The sequence below is a fragment of the Fopius arisanus genome, unplaced genomic scaffold (assembly GCF_000806365.1).
Source record: "Fopius arisanus strain USDA-PBARC FA_bdor unplaced genomic scaffold, ASM80636v1 scaffold00226, whole genome shotgun sequence".
Classification (NCBI taxonomy): Eukaryota; Metazoa; Arthropoda; class Insecta; order Hymenoptera; family Braconidae; genus Fopius; species Fopius arisanus.
Window position 1 is genome coordinate 71013 of NW_011887965.1, and position 16252 is coordinate 87264.

Consider the following 16252-nt stretch of genomic DNA (forward strand, 5'->3'; position numbering starts at 1 on the left):
GTACTATTGTCAAACGTAACTACCGGCTTCTTCCATCCAACACACGCCACAAAGAAATCCTACCTTAATTGCACCGGTAATATTACTCTATCGATGACAAAAAAAATGTGCGCACTCTACAGTATGTACACCAGAGCCTCGTTAAATGAGGTAAAATCCAAACGATAATGAATTTGGGTTTTTGAAACATCACTCTCAAGTTCAGAGGTTGTATGCTTCATGGATTTGGGAATATTCGAATTTTCTTCGCTCTTGAGAAAGTTGAGAATAGAATTTCCAAGGAATAAAGATTCTTTTAAATTTTATCGAGCAGAAAAGATTATTTGTGGTGTTTGTTTGATTGCTCCTTCAATACGATGCAAGTGGTACCACAAAACAGATAAATGTCGATCGTATGCCTTTTTTATTGAAAAAAAATTCTCACTTTTCCAAGTTCTTTCCACCTCATGGATATACGAACATTGGAAATTTTGCATCACTTCGAGTAAGTTTCCAACTAAATTTTCTATCCCGCGCTTCGCTGCTGAGGAGTATAAATTCATTTTTAAAGTTTACAGAGCATAAGGCCACATTTGCATACCATATTGTCAAGTTCTAGACCGATTTGCAAAATTTTTTCCTGCGAGGACGAGAAAAACGATTTCTGCGATTAACAATGCAAATGTAACAGCATAAAGCTGATCGCTGTCGATAGAATAGTTTTTAACTGAATCAAGTAAAGAATAATCACAGTAGATTTTAAAAATAACTGCAGTTTTTCCATTCCTGGATTGCCATTAATCGCTAATAGAATAACCGGAAAATTACAGTACTCGAGTATCAGTGGTCACCACTTATTACTTCGTTAGATTGTCCATGATTTTTATAGGAACGAGTTAAAAGTCTCTTCTATCGATACCTGGGATTGTATTTATTACTCAATTCTTAGCACGAACGTCACTCTTGTGTGTGAGGTATATAAATGAAAATATACACACATACCAGCAGTGCATTCTATCACCCTTTCCCAACCCCTCCTAATGTGTGTATCTGAAGACCCCTGACTCCCTCACGGCGATGCGTTTATACGAGATAATACCACGAGACAAATATAGCGGAACGATTAGATAAGGACTAGAGCCTGGTGTGAATATAACGGATAAAAAGTGACTGTAAAGTGCCCCCCTGAGCCTCATAAAATACCCATTGTTACAGAAAAAAAAAAAACACATTAAAAAAGAGATGAAAAGAAAATCAGCCGATAAAAAGTCAATTTAATTTCACCAGTTTGAATTAAACAATACATTCACGTAAAATTTCATGTCGAATTATTTCATGATAATCTCCAAAATAAATTGCCCATGTCCCCAAGACCATGGAATGAATGTGTATACCACTCGGCGTTAGTCTGGCTGATTGGACGTCGGGGCTTTAGTACAATGGCTCTAATTAACATCAATTACGGTTGGGGTCCACTTTAGTATTAAGCTTGTACCCGGTCACTAACGCTGCGCGTGAGCAACACAAGTTGAAAAAAAAAAGAAAAAAGTTGTTTAACACTCAATGGTGACCAGTGTGTGTATAGAGAAACCAGGGTACCAGAGACTATTGTGATGTCATTTAAAGCAGTGATGTACAATGCCACTCAAATGTACTCCGTCCAATACTTCCGATGGACGCCAATTGTTTAATCCCATTTTGCTCTATTGGCTTTTTAAAATGGTAAAAGAGGGGTAAGAGAGATGATAAAGTTCAAAGCCACACTGACATTCCCCATATGTTCAAATGTACGTGTGTTTACTCGACGAGTAAGTTAACAACTTTGAATGCATAATGAGGCGTTAATTGGAGGCTTCTTCACCACGTATCCTCATTAAAAAAGGAGGAAAGTGGAATCAAGAGAAAAGGGGATACATTTCAAACGTTCAAACAAAGAGTAGAGAGAAAAATAACTACGAGGGACACAGCATCCTTTTTGGTGTTGTGTCCCTCCATCCTGTTCCAGGTGTAAGGACATATACTTTTCGCCCCCGCTCAAACACTCTTTTTTTTTTCTCAAATAAGTCGCGTCCTCGCTGACTGTTGACAGTTGTCTCCAGTTAGAGTCTCCCCAGGTCTTTGTGAACCCCCTGATACCTCATGAGCATTCACTTCCCTCGTGCGCACACCGCTCACAGTCAAGTATCAACAGCTTGGGAGGTATACTACAGCCGGTTGGTAGCTTCAAGACAGTAACCCCCATGGAACTCTCTCCCTCTCATACCTTGCTATTTCCCTTTCTGACTCTGCCAGATTCTATGCACAGTTTAGGGGTATCACCATGGCAACAGACCATGGCTTTTCCTCTCTACCATAATACCCACCCACTGTCCTCCACCGGGATACTTGTGCCAAGCTGTTTCGCCGTGGAAATATCCGCTCCACTAGTTTTCCCTCTTTCTGTACCCTCCCCAGTTACTGATACTTTCAAAGCCACACCTCTCTCCTCTCTCACAGGGTATGAAAAACTCACCGAAAACAATTTCACTACGATCCCAGGAGCACGAGATTCAACGACCTCACGGATCCAGTGCTACTGGTGAACATCCGGAGTAGATCTTGGAGCTTGGAGGGAGCCAACTAATTCTACCAGCAGACACACATTCACAAAACAACAGGATTTAACAGGCCTCCACCATCAACGAACGAACACATATTCGAATAGCTCGATAAATTTTTATACCGAATTAATGTCAGGTCACCGTTGATTCTCTCCAAATATCCTGCTATTTTCATACTCTCCATAAAGTCCCACGGAGAAAAAAAAAAAAAAACAACCAAAGTCGGCTCACGTACGCGTTTTGAAGGGAAAAAACCACGGGAGTCAATCCCTCTCTTTCTCCATATTTTTCTTCGAGGGAAACACCAGACTACCGCACCATTTCGCTCACTTTGCTTTTGCCTACCATGCCCTCCCGCTCTGCAACCCCCCATCCGTCTCGCTCATTCTAGCGGTTGTACCAATCTATCCACCCCCTTTGCACCCACCTACTGGGGCTCAGGGCCTCCGCGGAATATCGATTGTACCCCTAGCGCACAACTGGGGGTTACTTCGCCGGTCCCGTGACAACCCAGTGTATATCCATCTCATTTTTTCACCGGTTGTATCTAACCCACGTATACGCCATTTGGTATGAAAACTTTGTTCGGGTTATGGTGAAACCATAGGATCAAGCATTGAACACCACGGATTTTTAACCCACCACATGCCAACCATTTAATTCACCTGAAATTTCTCTAAAGGCTGACAATGGTGACTATTATCCAAGTATTGGATCTCACGTACGTCCACCCCCTCATTTTTATAGAATGACAAAAGCCGTGAACGGGTTGAACGAGACAAATCACCTGATTTTACTTTAACTCTTTAATTTTTTTATATATTTTTTTCTATCGAGGAATAGGAATAATACGTCAATTTTCACATTTATAATCGATAATTCGTCGATAATTCAAATAATAGGTAGAATTTTAATTGAAAAGAAAAATGCACTGTTGAGTCTTTTGTAATACAAATAAATAATTCGCGAGTTAATACTTTTTGAGACGATAAATAGTAAATCAACAATTTGAGATTTATAGCACTTCAAATGTTGCTGAAAAATTGTAAAATAACATATCGTTGAGTCTTTGATGATGGAGATTACATTGATACTGATCTTTCTACTCGTGCACTCTACCCATCGATTTATCACCATCTCGTGGGTGGTGGGATGATTTGGGCGAATGAATGCTACCGTTTCTTGCGAAAGCCTTTTCTATAGCCCTTGCCAAACCAGCCGGGATTTTTGGCAGTCGCCTTGGAAGCATCCTCGGACTCTGTCACCACGTCGATATTATTTTCATTGTCATTGTCGATGTTAGGCTCTGACAAATCTACAGGCTGATCAATTCCTACCGGATCCTTACCGTTAATTTGATAGAAGAGACAATTCTGTGATTGCTCAGTCTCCATACAGAATTTGCAAGCTGGTGTGGCTTTCGGCTCAATAATTTCCTCCTGTTTAATTGAAGGTGCCTGAAGCAGTGGATAATAAAGTAACGACGTGAGTTGTGGATATAGGAACATCGGTGGAAACGGCAAGCCCATAGATAGGAAGGGTAAAGCTGTGAAAAACGGTGCCGAGTAGGCGGTCAATGGCTCACTGAGATTGATCTGTGATGCGCAGTCTTCATCGTCCTTTTTTGGTATAATACCCTCAACATCACTCTTAATCTCTATATTTTGATCACGGTCAGTATCGTTGGTGATTAATACGGGCTCCTCAAGACAAGGCTGTGATGTTGTCGATTGTTCATTAATTTGCAGTCTTATAGCGTGATAAAATATCGGATCCTTGAATCTATTATAATCTGGAATATCTAAACCTAAATGGCTCATGACTCTCTTCATAACTTCATCGCATCTACCATTTATCTTCAATGTTGCATTTTCATCTTTCGGTGTCCATTGGAGATTAACTATGTACAGGGAGCAACGTTTGTGGGCAGGTCTGTCCATCTGCCACAGCCACGGATATTTCTTCAGGACTTTTAAGCTTGAGCCAAGACACAAAATGACATCAGCCTGTTTTGAGGCACGGCATGCCCCATTCCAATTTATTGGCCAAGGCAAATTGCCACGCTCACCAAAGTGCACTATTGAATCTTGGAGAAGAGAGTTGCACTCGTGACAGTGTCTACCAGTACCGTGAGAAAATCTTGCTGTTTTTTCAGTGACATCGAATAAACGCAGATACTCGCGAAATGGCTTGCACCCACGACAAACTTCTACATACATATTGCCATGTACTTCCGATAAAAAGGTACGTGGAATACCACTGCGTAGATGAAGACCATCGCAATTCTGGGATACAATGTGCTTCAGTACACGAGCCTTGTACAGAGCGTACAGTGCCATGTGCGTGACTGTCGGCTCTGCTAAACTGAGATCATGATTTCTGTAACATTATAATTATTCATCGTGTTGGTTAATTGTTACAAGGTACTCTCAACCAATCTCGACTTTTATTTCTTCTTTATCTTTTATTCTGTTTATTCTGGGAAGGGGGGGGGGGGCTTACCCTATCTCTTTTCCTTGTTGCATCCGTGTCCAAACACCGTTTGTACCCCTGTAATCTGGAATTGATGCTGCTGTGCTTATTCCTGCACCAGTGTAAACGGCCAGCGAAGATGCACGACTTATTGCTCCAGCCAGTCTCATACATTTTTCCTCGAGAAGCTCTGGGGGATCCTCAATCTCTTCGAGTCTGGCTTTCACTTTGTCTCTCTTCTCTTGTCTGCAAGATCGAACACATTGTTTTGTATTCGAATACTTAAAATAATTTGGATCGCAGTTATTATAATAAAGTAGTTTTGTTAAATGGAAATTTAATTCTGGGCATACCTGAGGTTCACCTCCTTGACAACATCACCACATGAGGACAATAAATCAATTTCCTCAACTGTTCTGTCCACCTCAGATTTATTGAGGATCGCAGCAACCTTTGCAAAATAATAACACTCATTGTTTACATTCTCTTAACTTACTACCCCCCTTCGCCTAAGTAATACAATCAATAAAAAAACAATCAAAAAGACACTAACCTTTTTTAATGTAGCAACGCGTTCATCTTTGATCTTGAGTGGTTTCAGTGTGACAGCGCGTCTTCTCAAAAGAAACTTGTCGTTTCCACTTTCCTCCATCTTTAATCAAAATACTATTCCGAGCAAAACGGTTGTCTCGAGATCCATCTGAGGCCTTTAACTTCATCCATCCAACTCACGTGTGGCTGATCACAAGTATTTTATCGTTGCACAATGTACTCAGTACCCTCCATACTTGCTAACAAATCGAGACTCATATCTCGATTTAATATTGGTAAATGGATATTACTATCGAGAGTTATTAATACAGATTTGTTACTTTTATTAGACACCGATGGAAAACGCATTTCAGGGCTCGTGTATAAAGCACTACAACTGCAATTCCGATAAAATCAACGACGCCGCAGGTAAACTCTCGTGTGTAGTGCCTTTTCCGTCTGTCAGGTGGACCCCTAATTGATCTCGCCTGGAGATATTGAACGATTTAGGGTGTTCCAGTTGTCATCCCCTGACAGCAATCTATTCTGTCTGATCTGTTCGGTGAGTGATGCACTTTAATGAGGGACAAACATAACTGATAATTATCCCCTATTTGTTTTGACTAGAACAAAAGACATTTGGCAGATTGTTCCACGCGCTCGATAACTGTCATCATTCTGCATTACCGGTTATTTTGTTACTACTCGAGTAATTGCTGGGAGATGGCAGTGGTGAGGCTTTTGAGCGGGATATTTTTAAAGGAAATGTCATTGCGCTGCTAATAAAATTCACTTTCTATTCGACTATCGTTCAAGGCTAGGATATGTACGTAGGATTTAATAAATTGCCTAATGGTATTTAAAGATTTGTAAGGATTGATTTTAATAAAATGTTCTTTGATAAGTACATGGTATTTATACACAAATATTTTATAGTTTATTCAACTGTATCGATAACAATGTTCATTTCTTCATTAGGTGAATAATCCATTTTTGTAATTAAATAATCTTTTTTTTTTCGTGTAGAGATGTATCCCACATAATGATAAAAGTTGATAAGGAGCGTTCGCTCACAGCCCTGGAATGTTACCACCAGTTGTTGGTGGAAAGATAAAGATAAAATAGAGATATATTTGTAAAAATCTCACGTGCATGATTGACCAAATCTGAGAATCGAAGGTGTTGTATTCACCGGAAGCATTTGCTAACAAAACCATTGAGAACGCGTTTGTTGTCATTTCGATGTCATTCGATTTATTTACAAATCATTGATGATTTTCGGGGTATTTCAGTCTCAACTGCACGTTATATACTATCATGACTGATCAGTCACTTATTTTATCGAATGAGGTTTAAAACTCCTTGTGACACAATTTGATTAGTGATTTTTCTCATCGAGATCGATGTCATTAAATAAGTCAGCATTGGTCTACTTTTCACAACTAGCCCCTGGAAATTCTAAAAAAGAATGAAAAATAAACCTGCTGGATTTTTATAGTTGTGTGATTATTTTGTAAAATTTTGTCTGAAGTTACTGTTTAGAAAAAAACGTCGAAAAATTTTTCAACATCGACAACAGTCCACTAGAGCCAATACAGCAATAGTTCCTCAACGATAACGGGCGAGTATTGAATACTGAATAATTGCCTGATAAAGGAATTTCATGAATTTCAAACAAGTCATTCCTCAGCACTTACACTCTCTGCTAGTCCGGATTCACCTGCCGCAGATTGGAGTTTCGTCCTCGAGTGACGTCTTTCAATATATACAAAAGCTACTGTACCAATTACCATGGACACAAGGAGAATGGCCAATTGTCCATGGAGACCGATGTGATTGCTATATACAAAACTGACAGCTGCAGCTACCGACTGAGTGAATTTGAACAACGCGAATGCTGGGGCGCTGTCTTTAGCATAAACCACTCCAAGTAGTGAATAAATCTGAGTATTATAACATGCATCACCGAATCCCAATGTGAGACTTCCCACCATCGCCAGAATCGGCGATGGAGTGATGTATGCTTCCTCATTAGTATCTTTAAACGGTGAGTCATTAGGAAGATTGAGAAAAGCCGATATGTATGCAAATAGAGTGACAAAAAATCCAATGACCACTACTGGCCATCCCGTACATTTGCCAAGAACACTCGAACCTCTTGACGCCAGCATTCCAAAGATTGCACCTCCGAGGACTTCTCCTATTCCAATGCAAATTCCAGAGAGACCAACAAGACTCTTCCGTTTCTCACCCATGGCCTCCGTGAATCCGATGCTTGACGAATAAATGCCTGAGAAGAATGTTAATCCCACACCGGTATAAATAAATGTCAATGACAGTAGAAGCATTTTCGGTGAAACGCACAAACTCAGAGCATCTCTGAAGGCACTCCACGCAGCAGCACATCCTGTTTGGCGTTGAGGCTGTGGCATTGCCAGTTCCTTATCCTCGCTAGAGACCCCTTCGGCTTCACCAAGGGATAACCTTTGCGGTGGCTTTCGCAAAAGTCCCAGCACCGCAACTCCAATAATGGCCAGACTTGTCAACACCGTGAAGACAATCTTTCTCGTTGGCCCGTCTATCTCGGGATCCGTAAACATGAAGTAGACGAACAAATTTCCAGTGAACATGGACGACTGGAAGACTGCCCAGAAGAGGCCAGAATTTCTCGACATAGTTTCGGAGTCGCTATTCTCGGTCAAGTACTGACCATGTCCGGTCCAGACTAGGGATCCTCCAAAGCCGAGAATTGCCGAGGCTGTGTAGAGCAGGCCTGAGCTTGGGATGAGGAATGTTGCTATGAAAAATGCGTAGCAGCAGGAACCCGCGAAAATTGCTATCCTTGGACCCGTCATCGAGATGAAGGATGGAGCTAGCCAATTGCACGTTGCCAATGCTGTATAAATTATCGCTAAACTTGTATACGCGTTGCCATTGAAGGTCGTGTCGTCCTTTCCTATGCTGTCCAGAATGGTTTTCTGGAATGAAAGGATAAAATTAGAAAAAAAAAATATATACTTTCCTACAATATTTTTAATTCTCGAAAACTGCTTTTTTCCCCTTGGTAAATTTTTTACAGAATTAAAAGAAAAAAAGTTTCAAGAAAATTACCTGCTTGGGTGGTTAATAGATGTTACGACATCCGTCATGATTTTTATTTTTCTTTACACACTGGAGTAGGAAAAAGTAGGAAAACAAGGGACTCGATTCGTTTAGATATCTGGCGGCACGACTGCTCATTATTATACTTTCACCTCCAGTAGTGAACACCAAGCTCTTTCACGTCGATTTTAAGAATTTTACAACCAATTCCCTTCGTTTTCTGATCTCTTGTAATTGTTTATAGCAATTCACACACTCCGAGTGATAACACTTATAAAGTCTTGTCGTTATCTTTCGACTTCCCCGGGGAAAAACTTTGTGAATATCGTATTAATTATCAGGAGTATCGCGAGCTGTTTGTTGAAAAATAAATATCTTAATTTATTTAATAATGTAAAATCTGTTTGGAAAGGAGAGAATGTCAGAGTGTTCTGGAGGCGAAAGAAAAATGACGACCATTTTCTAGACGAACCGGTGTGATTGATATGAAAGTGGAAGAAAAAATTACCTTCACCTTTTTTAAATTGTTTAAAAATTTTCTAGTCAAGGTGGAAAGCGAGAGAAATATTTTACGGTGATGTCGCAAACATTAATTATCATCTTCATCAATGTTACGCCTTCCAGAATCCCGTTGATATTTCATCTGGTTGAAGTGTTAATTATCATATTTGAACTTATTAATAATCTACGTGTTACCATACTTAGGAGATATGTGTAGTCAATTTATGTCCTACAAGGAAATTGCATTATCTGTGAAAGGATGTTAAACAAAATTCATAAAAAAAAAAGAAAAACTCAATTTATTACTATTTAATACTTTAATAAGTCATTTTAACCGAGCACATTCAAAGCAACAATAAAATAACATTCAGCAATTGTGCTTCTTCGGTCTATTTGCAGTCACCATTAGATAATAATTTTTTCCGATGATCGCACATTAAATTTAAGAATCGTTGGCCACAATAATTGAGTGATAAAGTGCCGGATGATACATTGAACTGTGAAGATAACAGCAACGAAAGAGCATTTTATCATTCTTTTGCTTAAGCGATTTTTATGCAATTGCTACATTACAATCGGGCATTCACTCAAGTATTCTTTACGAGTCTCTGCCAAGTATCTCGAACATTGAATTCGTAGAAAAAATGGAAGAAAAATTTTTGATTCATCGCTATTAGAGTGCTGCAATCAGAGTAAATTTTCGCCTGGCTGATTTTCTACGAGGTACCGGTTGTAAATGCGTTGCACGTACGTGCGAACGTCAGTCCTGTATTATCCAATTACAAGACACTCAACTAGAGGTGAATTTTGTCATAAGTAAATTCAGTTAAAAAGGGATTTGCGTATCATCCATTTTTGCCGATTTCTTCAGGTATACAGGCGGGCAAGGACGTGGAGAAGGCTTCGCGTGGAATCTCAAAAAAATTGTGACTTCATTCGAGTTCAACGTTGAAATGCTCACGACATTGGACATTTTTACTCCACATTTGTCACCAATTTAAATTGGCCGCTTATTGCGATTGCACGTGTGACACATGTCTGTGCAGCCACGAGGGAAGAGACGTCAAAAGGAAAACAAGTCACCACTGACATGTGAGAGCAAAATAAAGGAGAATGTTTACTGTAATGAACCCAACTCACCTCTATATTTCCCATTGTTTGAAAAGCAGTGAACACCAGCATAAATCCACAACTCAAGAGCAATACGTTCAAGAATCTCTTGTCAATCTCCATGATTATTTATAAATTACACTGATCACGATTGTCGAAAAAATTTCAATAAATCTTGAAAATCTTACGTAGAGCTAGTACCGTATGTTAGACTATTACTGTGTACATTATTGAGGAGCAAAGTGAGTATTTCCTTCTGAAAGGTGATCGCGGCATGGGTAAAAGTGAATGAATATCCCAAGTCTATCGAATGCCACTCTGATAGCCTGTGGCAGATTGTAGTCATGTGTGAGTTCGATTCAACTCTTTTTTGTTCACTATCTATTAGGAAAAAAAATATGTGTGAAGTTGAGCGCACGCTTACTGCCACACTACACGTGGAGTCCGAGCATTGCGTGTGGCGCCCGCTCTCTCTTGGGGTGAGGTACTACGATACCGGTGGGGTCACTCAAACCCCCAGAACTGAGCCACTACTTTAGTCAATCCTTTTTGGGTGCCTCATTGTTCAGTACAGTTTCGCTTGTTTGTCTGTTCATTTCTATATCACTAATAGCTAAATAATAGATTCGACTAAAAATACCTGTAGTTAATTGACAAATTTTTTAATTTTTTTCTAAAAAATTAGCCACTCTTCCTGAAACATCTGAAATTCAAACGGGCAGTGTTTTTGCTATTGCTCCCCTTTAAATCTCTCCGGTACATTTGCTACGAAGAAAAATAGACGACAAATTGGGAATCGCTTCATGCTCTAGATAGTGATAGATTACCCCTTCATGTTCATCCCCCCACTTGCCATTTATTCTCTTGCAAGAAGGGTTTTCTTATTGTCAGTTCCAATAATTAGCCCTCAAGGGTGCACTTTGTTACTATGAGTAATCATAGAGATAGAAGCTGCATAATTGGGTGAAACAGTTGAATCATTGAATCATGGAGATTTGGTGGTTTTCGAGGGTTGTTGCTCATCATCCCTACTCCATCCTAATAGCAGTATTTGTGTTCTCTTCAACATGTTTAATTGTGCCACTAGCGACAAACAAATTTCCTGATTTCTCTGATCCGCAATTGGTAAGTCCATAAGAACTATTCAAGCGTTAATCAGTGGCGGTGTTTCATAAGATATAGAATTTATAGATTTATTAAAGTAGATACTGAGATTCTCATAATCATTTTTACTGTATTTTATTTTGCTCTACAAAAACGTTTCTTTTTACTTACTTATTCATGTTTTTATTAGAAGAAAAACAAAAAAAAAACACAAAATGAAATCTCCAAAATGCCTACGTATTAGTGAGTTATAAAGTTTTGCTTGGGCTCGTTATGTTTTTTTTTGGACTATGAGTCCTATCAGGATCAACCAATTCATTTTCATTCAGGGTTTCGAGGCAAGAGGCACTCCACTAGCCCAACGTCTAACTGCCTGGTACAACCTAATGAAAGCTACCGGTGCCCGAGGGGATCTCACAGATAATCCTATAGAATACTACAATTACCTGCTTCAAGTATCGAAACAAAATTCAACCGAATCCTTCAATAGAACTCGCACCATTCCAGGAATTCTCCGCAAAAAACCTAAAAATAAAAATAAGAAGAAAGGCAAAAAAACTGCTAACAATTCGACGTCAAACATTGAGTTCGAAGATAATGAGGACAAAGACCAGTGGAATGAGTTGATTAAACTTAAGCAGAACAAATCCCTAAACGATTACGAGAAACCTCCTCACCTCGATGATGCGTTTTTCTGCAATCTCCCCAGTTCAGCCTATTCTCGAGTGCTTGTGGGTTCAAACTTGGGAGAAAGTAACTTGTGGTCTCGCAAAGGAGTTCTAGCACAGTGTCACATAGATGCAACCTTAAGGGCGAATCCTAGGTTTTCTCCACTGTGCGAGACTAGAGGTGTAAGCGGATCTAATGGTCAAGATTGCTGTCGCAGCTGGTCACCAGCCAACTACGTAGCATTCCTCTCAAATCGCACAACTTGTCTTCAAGTAACTGAAAAAGATCTGACCAGCGTCGAGGAGCTCCTCAAAAGATGCGCATACTATTACAGAATTCGTCGTCTTACTCCCGATTGCGCTGAGGACTTCAATTGCCAGAAGCAAGTGCCACCAGAATGTTACGCTCACAATGCCCCGTATCACCTGTTGCATTACCTTTTAGATGATAACTTTATTCCGTCGCATGTCTCGGTCAACAGTACCAACTCAACATTAAAATTGGCGATGATATTTTTGCCTATTGCTGCTAGCTCGGCTACACTTGGTTTTTACGAAGATATCAGCAATGTTGAGTTATCTTATGGAAGTTTCAAGGTTCTAGGAATGGACTTGGGACTGAAGAGCACATTGTTTGATAGACTGCTAGTCTCAGACTCATTTCTCCTGCTATTTGGTTTCTCTTTCGTTACGATATGTATATTAGCATACACTGGATCTATCGTGCTCACTGTGTCTACAATAATGGCTGTCCTTTTCAGTCTTGGCATATCTTACGCTGTTTATACGTTAATCCTCAAGATCACATTCTTTCCATTTATGAATTTGCTGGCTATAATTGTTGCAGTCGGTTAGTGTTATTTCGATACATAATATAAATAACAGTCTAGGAGAAGTAACGAATCAGTAATTCTTTTCTTTCGGTTATTATTCGTCAGGAATTGGAGCTGATGATGCATTCATTTATTGCAAAGTGTGGGCTCAGGGCAAGCAACAGAAGGAGTCAAACGGAGGATTGGTCAGGCTCGTTCAAGACACGATGAAACATGCAGTCCCCTCGATGTTTGTCACATCACTTACGACAGCTGTCGCCTTTTTTGCATCGATTGTCAGTAACGTAACAGCAATAAATTGTTTTAGGTAAGACTCCCGTATTTTTCACACAAATAGAAATTCAATGCTTGTCGAAAAAGGCGAATGAAAAATTATGAAATTTAGTCAAAGTCATTTCAGTCACAGCTAATAACAGAGTTGAAACAGTTTGTTCTCAGGTATGACAGTGATTGCAAATTTTTTTCTCATGGTGACATGGCTACCGGCAAGTGTCGTAATCTCCGAGCACTGCCGTCCAATAGTTTTATCCCCAGCAAATTTTCTAGTACGAAAAATCATCCGCCCCATACGAATTTCTATAGCGAGAGTGTCAGAGACATTCACCTCAATCATTTCTCGAATGGTAATAGGCCTACGTTGGCTCTGGGTGTCATCTCTCGGTGCTGTCGCCCTAATAGCAGGCATGGTGATCTTCAGTTTCCCTGGTCTCCGTCTTCCAGATTCACCAAATTTCCAACTATTTGACGCATCACATCTCTTCGAGCAATACGATTTACATTATGCCCACCATTTTTTTTTTGAGAAATCTGAATTGGATGAAGGTGCAGGACTGCTTCCACTCCGCTTCGTCTGGGGCATCAAACCAATAGACGATGGTGATTACCTAGATCCAGCATCTCGAGGAGGACTAGTATGGGACGATTCTTTCGATATGTCCAGCGAGGCCTCTCAAATATGGCTAGAAAAATTTTGTCGAAATCTTCGCACCCAGCCTTTCTACCACGAAACTCAAGGGCCTCTCCTCCCTAACTGCTTCATCGAGTCCTTCAAAAATTGGATGACAAGACGATGCGAGGATGTAGTTGACACAAATATCTCTAAAGCCCCTTGCTGCGATCTCAGTAAGTATCCATACACTCCATCAGTTTTGAGGAGATGCGTTGCAGAAGCGAGCGCTGATCTCTATAGAACCCCAAGCTATCTCTGGCAAAGGGGAGGCATAGTAGCAGGTGGAATAAAGTATGAGAAAGCATCGATGAAACCCTCCATTCAACAACTAGCAGACAATAGTACTCTTACGATGCCTTTGCCTACAATAAAGGCCCTAATAGTGGAATACGACAGCAATTACTCCTACAGTCTATCCTTCGCTGAGATGAATAGATTTTTTAGCCAAGTTGAGGGTTGGATGCAGCAACAGCTCAAGTCCGCGCCCCCGGAAATGAAGAATGGATGGTTTGTGAGCCGCTTGGAATTCTTCGAGCTTCAAAGGACACTTTACGAGGGCACATTGTGGGCCATGGGTGTTTCCATGATTTTGGCTCTAGTTGTTCTGGCTCTAGTCACTTTAAATCTCCTCGTCAGTCTTTACGCTATTGTAGCCATTGGCGCAGCAATTCTCGTTACTGTAGCTGCACTCGTTATACTCGGTTGGAGGCTCAATGTCCTGGAGAGTGTTGCTGTCTCCACAGCTATAGGATTGGCAGTAGATTTTTCTCTGCATTACAGTGTGTCTTATCGAGCGTGCCAATCGGAGAAGAGAGTTGATCGTGTGAAGATAGCAATCGAACAAATGGGTGGTCCAACTCTAATGGCAGCTATCACCAGTGGTGCATCTGGTGCCCTCATGTTGCCATCTCAAGTGCTCGTATACATACAGATTGGTATATTCTTGATCCTTGTGATGGGAGTCAGTTGGGCTTACGCGACCTTCTTTTTGTGTCCTTTACTCTCCATTATCGGTCCATCGCCACATTTTGCGCAATTTCGGTATCCTAGTATGCAAAGGATTCTGTTGTGCTTCAACAGAAATCCTGAAGATAATACCAGGGAGATCGAGAGAGAGTGTAAGGTGGATTGTCGAAGGAACAAGGGAAGAGGGATGTTATCCGAGCCGACGTTGAGTAACTCGAGTACAGTATGTCCATTGCATTATACTGATATCGAAGTAATGGGGGCGCGGATCAATGCAGCTGACTCTATGCCACCATCTCCATCGTCTCCGTTATTGTATCTGGAGCCTAGCTGGATTGAAACTGCGAATGGAAGGAGGAACTGAAATCAGTCAGAAGCCTGTGCTATACATCGAATAATGGGAGCGTAAATTCCGTAGAACCATCGCGTGCATAAAAAAAAAAAAAATTCAACCCACCGTAGTTTACATTATCTCATCTCACTATAGTTACCGTATTTATTTGATCCAAGATGTTCTATATTAATTATTTAATGACAATTTTCAATATGTAGGAACTTCCAAATATTTTCCATTGGATTTGCTATTCCATTTTTCCATATGTATATGCGAACAAAAAATCACAGGCTAGTTTGTAAATATTGATATCAGAGTTGAATAAGGAATTTCTTTCGCAGATAATTGGATGAACCCCCCAAGAAATATTCTTCGAGATTGTTGCCTTAACGAATTAGTTCTCGACATATTGACAAAATAATCTGTGAAAAATTATGTAACTCATGAGCTTTTACCACTGTTTTGTGAAATCATTATGATAATATAAACCGTGTCACATGAATTTATATAATTAACTGTTTTTTTCGTGACGAACACTTGCCTAAGTGAAATTGTGATATCGTTATTCATTGAGATTTCAGCAGATTTGAATTTTATCCATGATAAACTGTTCCATTAATTGTTGATGGTTAGTATAAGACTCTAACTGTTGTGATCAGTGAAATGATTATTGAGTATCCAGTAAATTTTTATGCAATGTTATTGTCGATAAAATGGCTGTAATTCGATGTAATGGATGAATTTATATTTCTAAACTTAGTAGGCAGTAGGACACCTACTGCAACAACGGTATTATTATTCAGACTGACATTTGATTATTTGTAACAACTGTATTTGAGTATTTGACGGTATCTACTTCGAGCTGTGACAATAAGGAATTTTACATTTTTCAACATTCTCCGGTTTACTAATTTCATAATTCTCATGGCAAATATGCCGTTCCATTCCAGTTTGTAATTAAGGCTCGGGTGGATTATCTAGAAAAGATAATTTAATCCGAAATTCCGATTTCTAATTACTTTGGCAATTAATCGTTTTTTTCAATAATTGTTAGCTAGCGTTCTAGCAGTTGTCAACGACTAGAACGCTAGCTAACAATTATC

The 16252-nt window shown here is 39.9% G+C and overlaps 4 protein-coding genes and 1 long non-coding RNA gene across 6 annotated transcripts in view; 2 read left to right on the forward strand and 3 right to left on the reverse strand.

Annotated features, from left to right (window-relative positions):
* Positions 1–2879, reverse strand: part of ckn (CRK like proto-oncogene, adaptor protein) — a 32887-nt gene extending 30008 nt beyond the window's left edge. Inside the window, exon 1 of the mRNA XM_011314842.1 lies at positions 2492–2879. The gene's annotated coding sequence lies outside the window, so the exon portion shown is untranslated. The remainder of the gene's footprint in view (positions 1–2491) is intronic.
* An 805-nt stretch (positions 2880–3684) lies between these two features.
* On the reverse strand, positions 3685–6133 carry Sirt7 (sirtuin 7). The gene is made up of 4 exons (XM_011314846.1): positions 5605–6133; positions 5405–5502; positions 5082–5297; positions 3685–4958 (listed from the first exon to the last, which is right to left on the reverse strand). Exons 1-4 carry the CDS (start codon positions 5701–5703, stop codon positions 3752–3754), a joined length of 1620 nt encoding a protein of 539 aa, XP_011313148.1. The 5' UTR covers positions 5704–6133; the 3' UTR covers positions 3685–3751.
* Positions 6134–6440: 307 nt separating this feature from the next.
* On the reverse strand, positions 6441–10712 carry LOC105272639 (UNC93-like protein MFSD11). 2 transcript variants are annotated; one of them, XM_011314844.1, is made up of 3 exons: positions 10326–10712; positions 7280–8560; positions 6441–7040 (listed from the first exon to the last, which is right to left on the reverse strand). In XM_011314844.1, exons 1-3 carry the CDS (start codon positions 10416–10418, stop codon positions 6921–6923), a joined length of 1494 nt encoding a protein of 497 aa, XP_011313146.1. In that variant the 5' UTR covers positions 10419–10712; the 3' UTR covers positions 6441–6920. The 2 variants fall into 2 exon arrangements, with proteins under 2 accessions (XP_011313146.1, XP_011313147.1); XM_011314845.1 differs by lacking the exon at positions 10326–10712 and adding an exon at positions 8694–8784.
* Positions 9740–10482, forward strand: LOC105272638 (uncharacterized). Its single transcript, XR_892801.1, has 2 exons — positions 9740–9985; positions 10057–10482. It is a non-coding gene; the product is annotated as an uncharacterized lncRNA (long non-coding RNA).
* A 148-nt stretch (positions 10713–10860) lies between the features above and the next one.
* On the forward strand, positions 10861–16177 carry disp (dispatched). Its single transcript, XM_011314847.1, has 4 exons — positions 10861–11420; positions 11729–12917; positions 13006–13207; positions 13328–16177. The coding sequence occupies exons 1-4, from the start codon at positions 11283–11285 to the stop codon at positions 15177–15179; spliced, it is 3381 nt and encodes a 1126-aa protein (XP_011313149.1). The 5' UTR covers positions 10861–11282; the 3' UTR covers positions 15180–16177.
* The last annotated feature ends 75 nt before the right edge of the window (positions 16178–16252 follow it).

What these genes read in the sequence shown, in the direction of transcription:
- LOC105272639 (XM_011314844.1), bottom strand. Translation starts at nt 10,418, where the DNA reads ATGGAGATTGACAAGAGATTCTTGAACGTATTGCTCTTGAGTTGTGGA. An exon ending in AAACAATGGGAAATATAGAG is followed by an intron (nt 8,561 to 10,325) that starts GTGAGTTGGGTT and finishes CTTTCATTCCAG; the next exon opens with AAAACCATTCTGGACAGCAT. An exon ending in AATCCGGACTAGCAGAGAGT is followed by an intron (nt 7,041 to 7,279) that starts GTAAGTGCTGAG and finishes ATTCTTTTTTAG; the next exon opens with AATTTCCAGGGGCTAGTTGT.
- Sirt7 (XM_011314846.1), bottom strand. Translation starts at nt 5,703, where the DNA reads ATGGAGGAAAGTGGAAACGACAAGTTTCTTTTGAGAAGACGCGCTGTC. An exon ending in GTCAAGGAGGTGAACCTCAG is followed by an intron (nt 5,298 to 5,404) that starts GTATGCCCAGAA and finishes TCGATCTTGCAG; the next exon opens with ACAAGAGAAGAGAGACAAAG. An exon ending in CAACAAGGAAAAGAGATAGG is followed by an intron (nt 4,959 to 5,081) that starts GTAAGCCCCCCC and finishes ATAATGTTACAG; the next exon opens with AAATCATGATCTCAGTTTAG.
- disp (XM_011314847.1), top strand. Translation starts at nt 11,283, where the DNA reads ATGGAGATTTGGTGGTTTTCGAGGGTTGTTGCTCATCATCCCTACTCC. An exon ending in GGCTATAATTGTTGCAGTCG is followed by an intron (nt 12,918 to 13,005) that starts GTTAGTGTTATT and finishes ATTATTCGTCAG; the next exon opens with GAATTGGAGCTGATGATGCA. An exon ending in ACAGCAATAAATTGTTTTAG is followed by an intron (nt 13,208 to 13,327) that starts GTAAGACTCCCG and finishes GAGTTGAAACAG; the next exon opens with TTTGTTCTCAGGTATGACAG.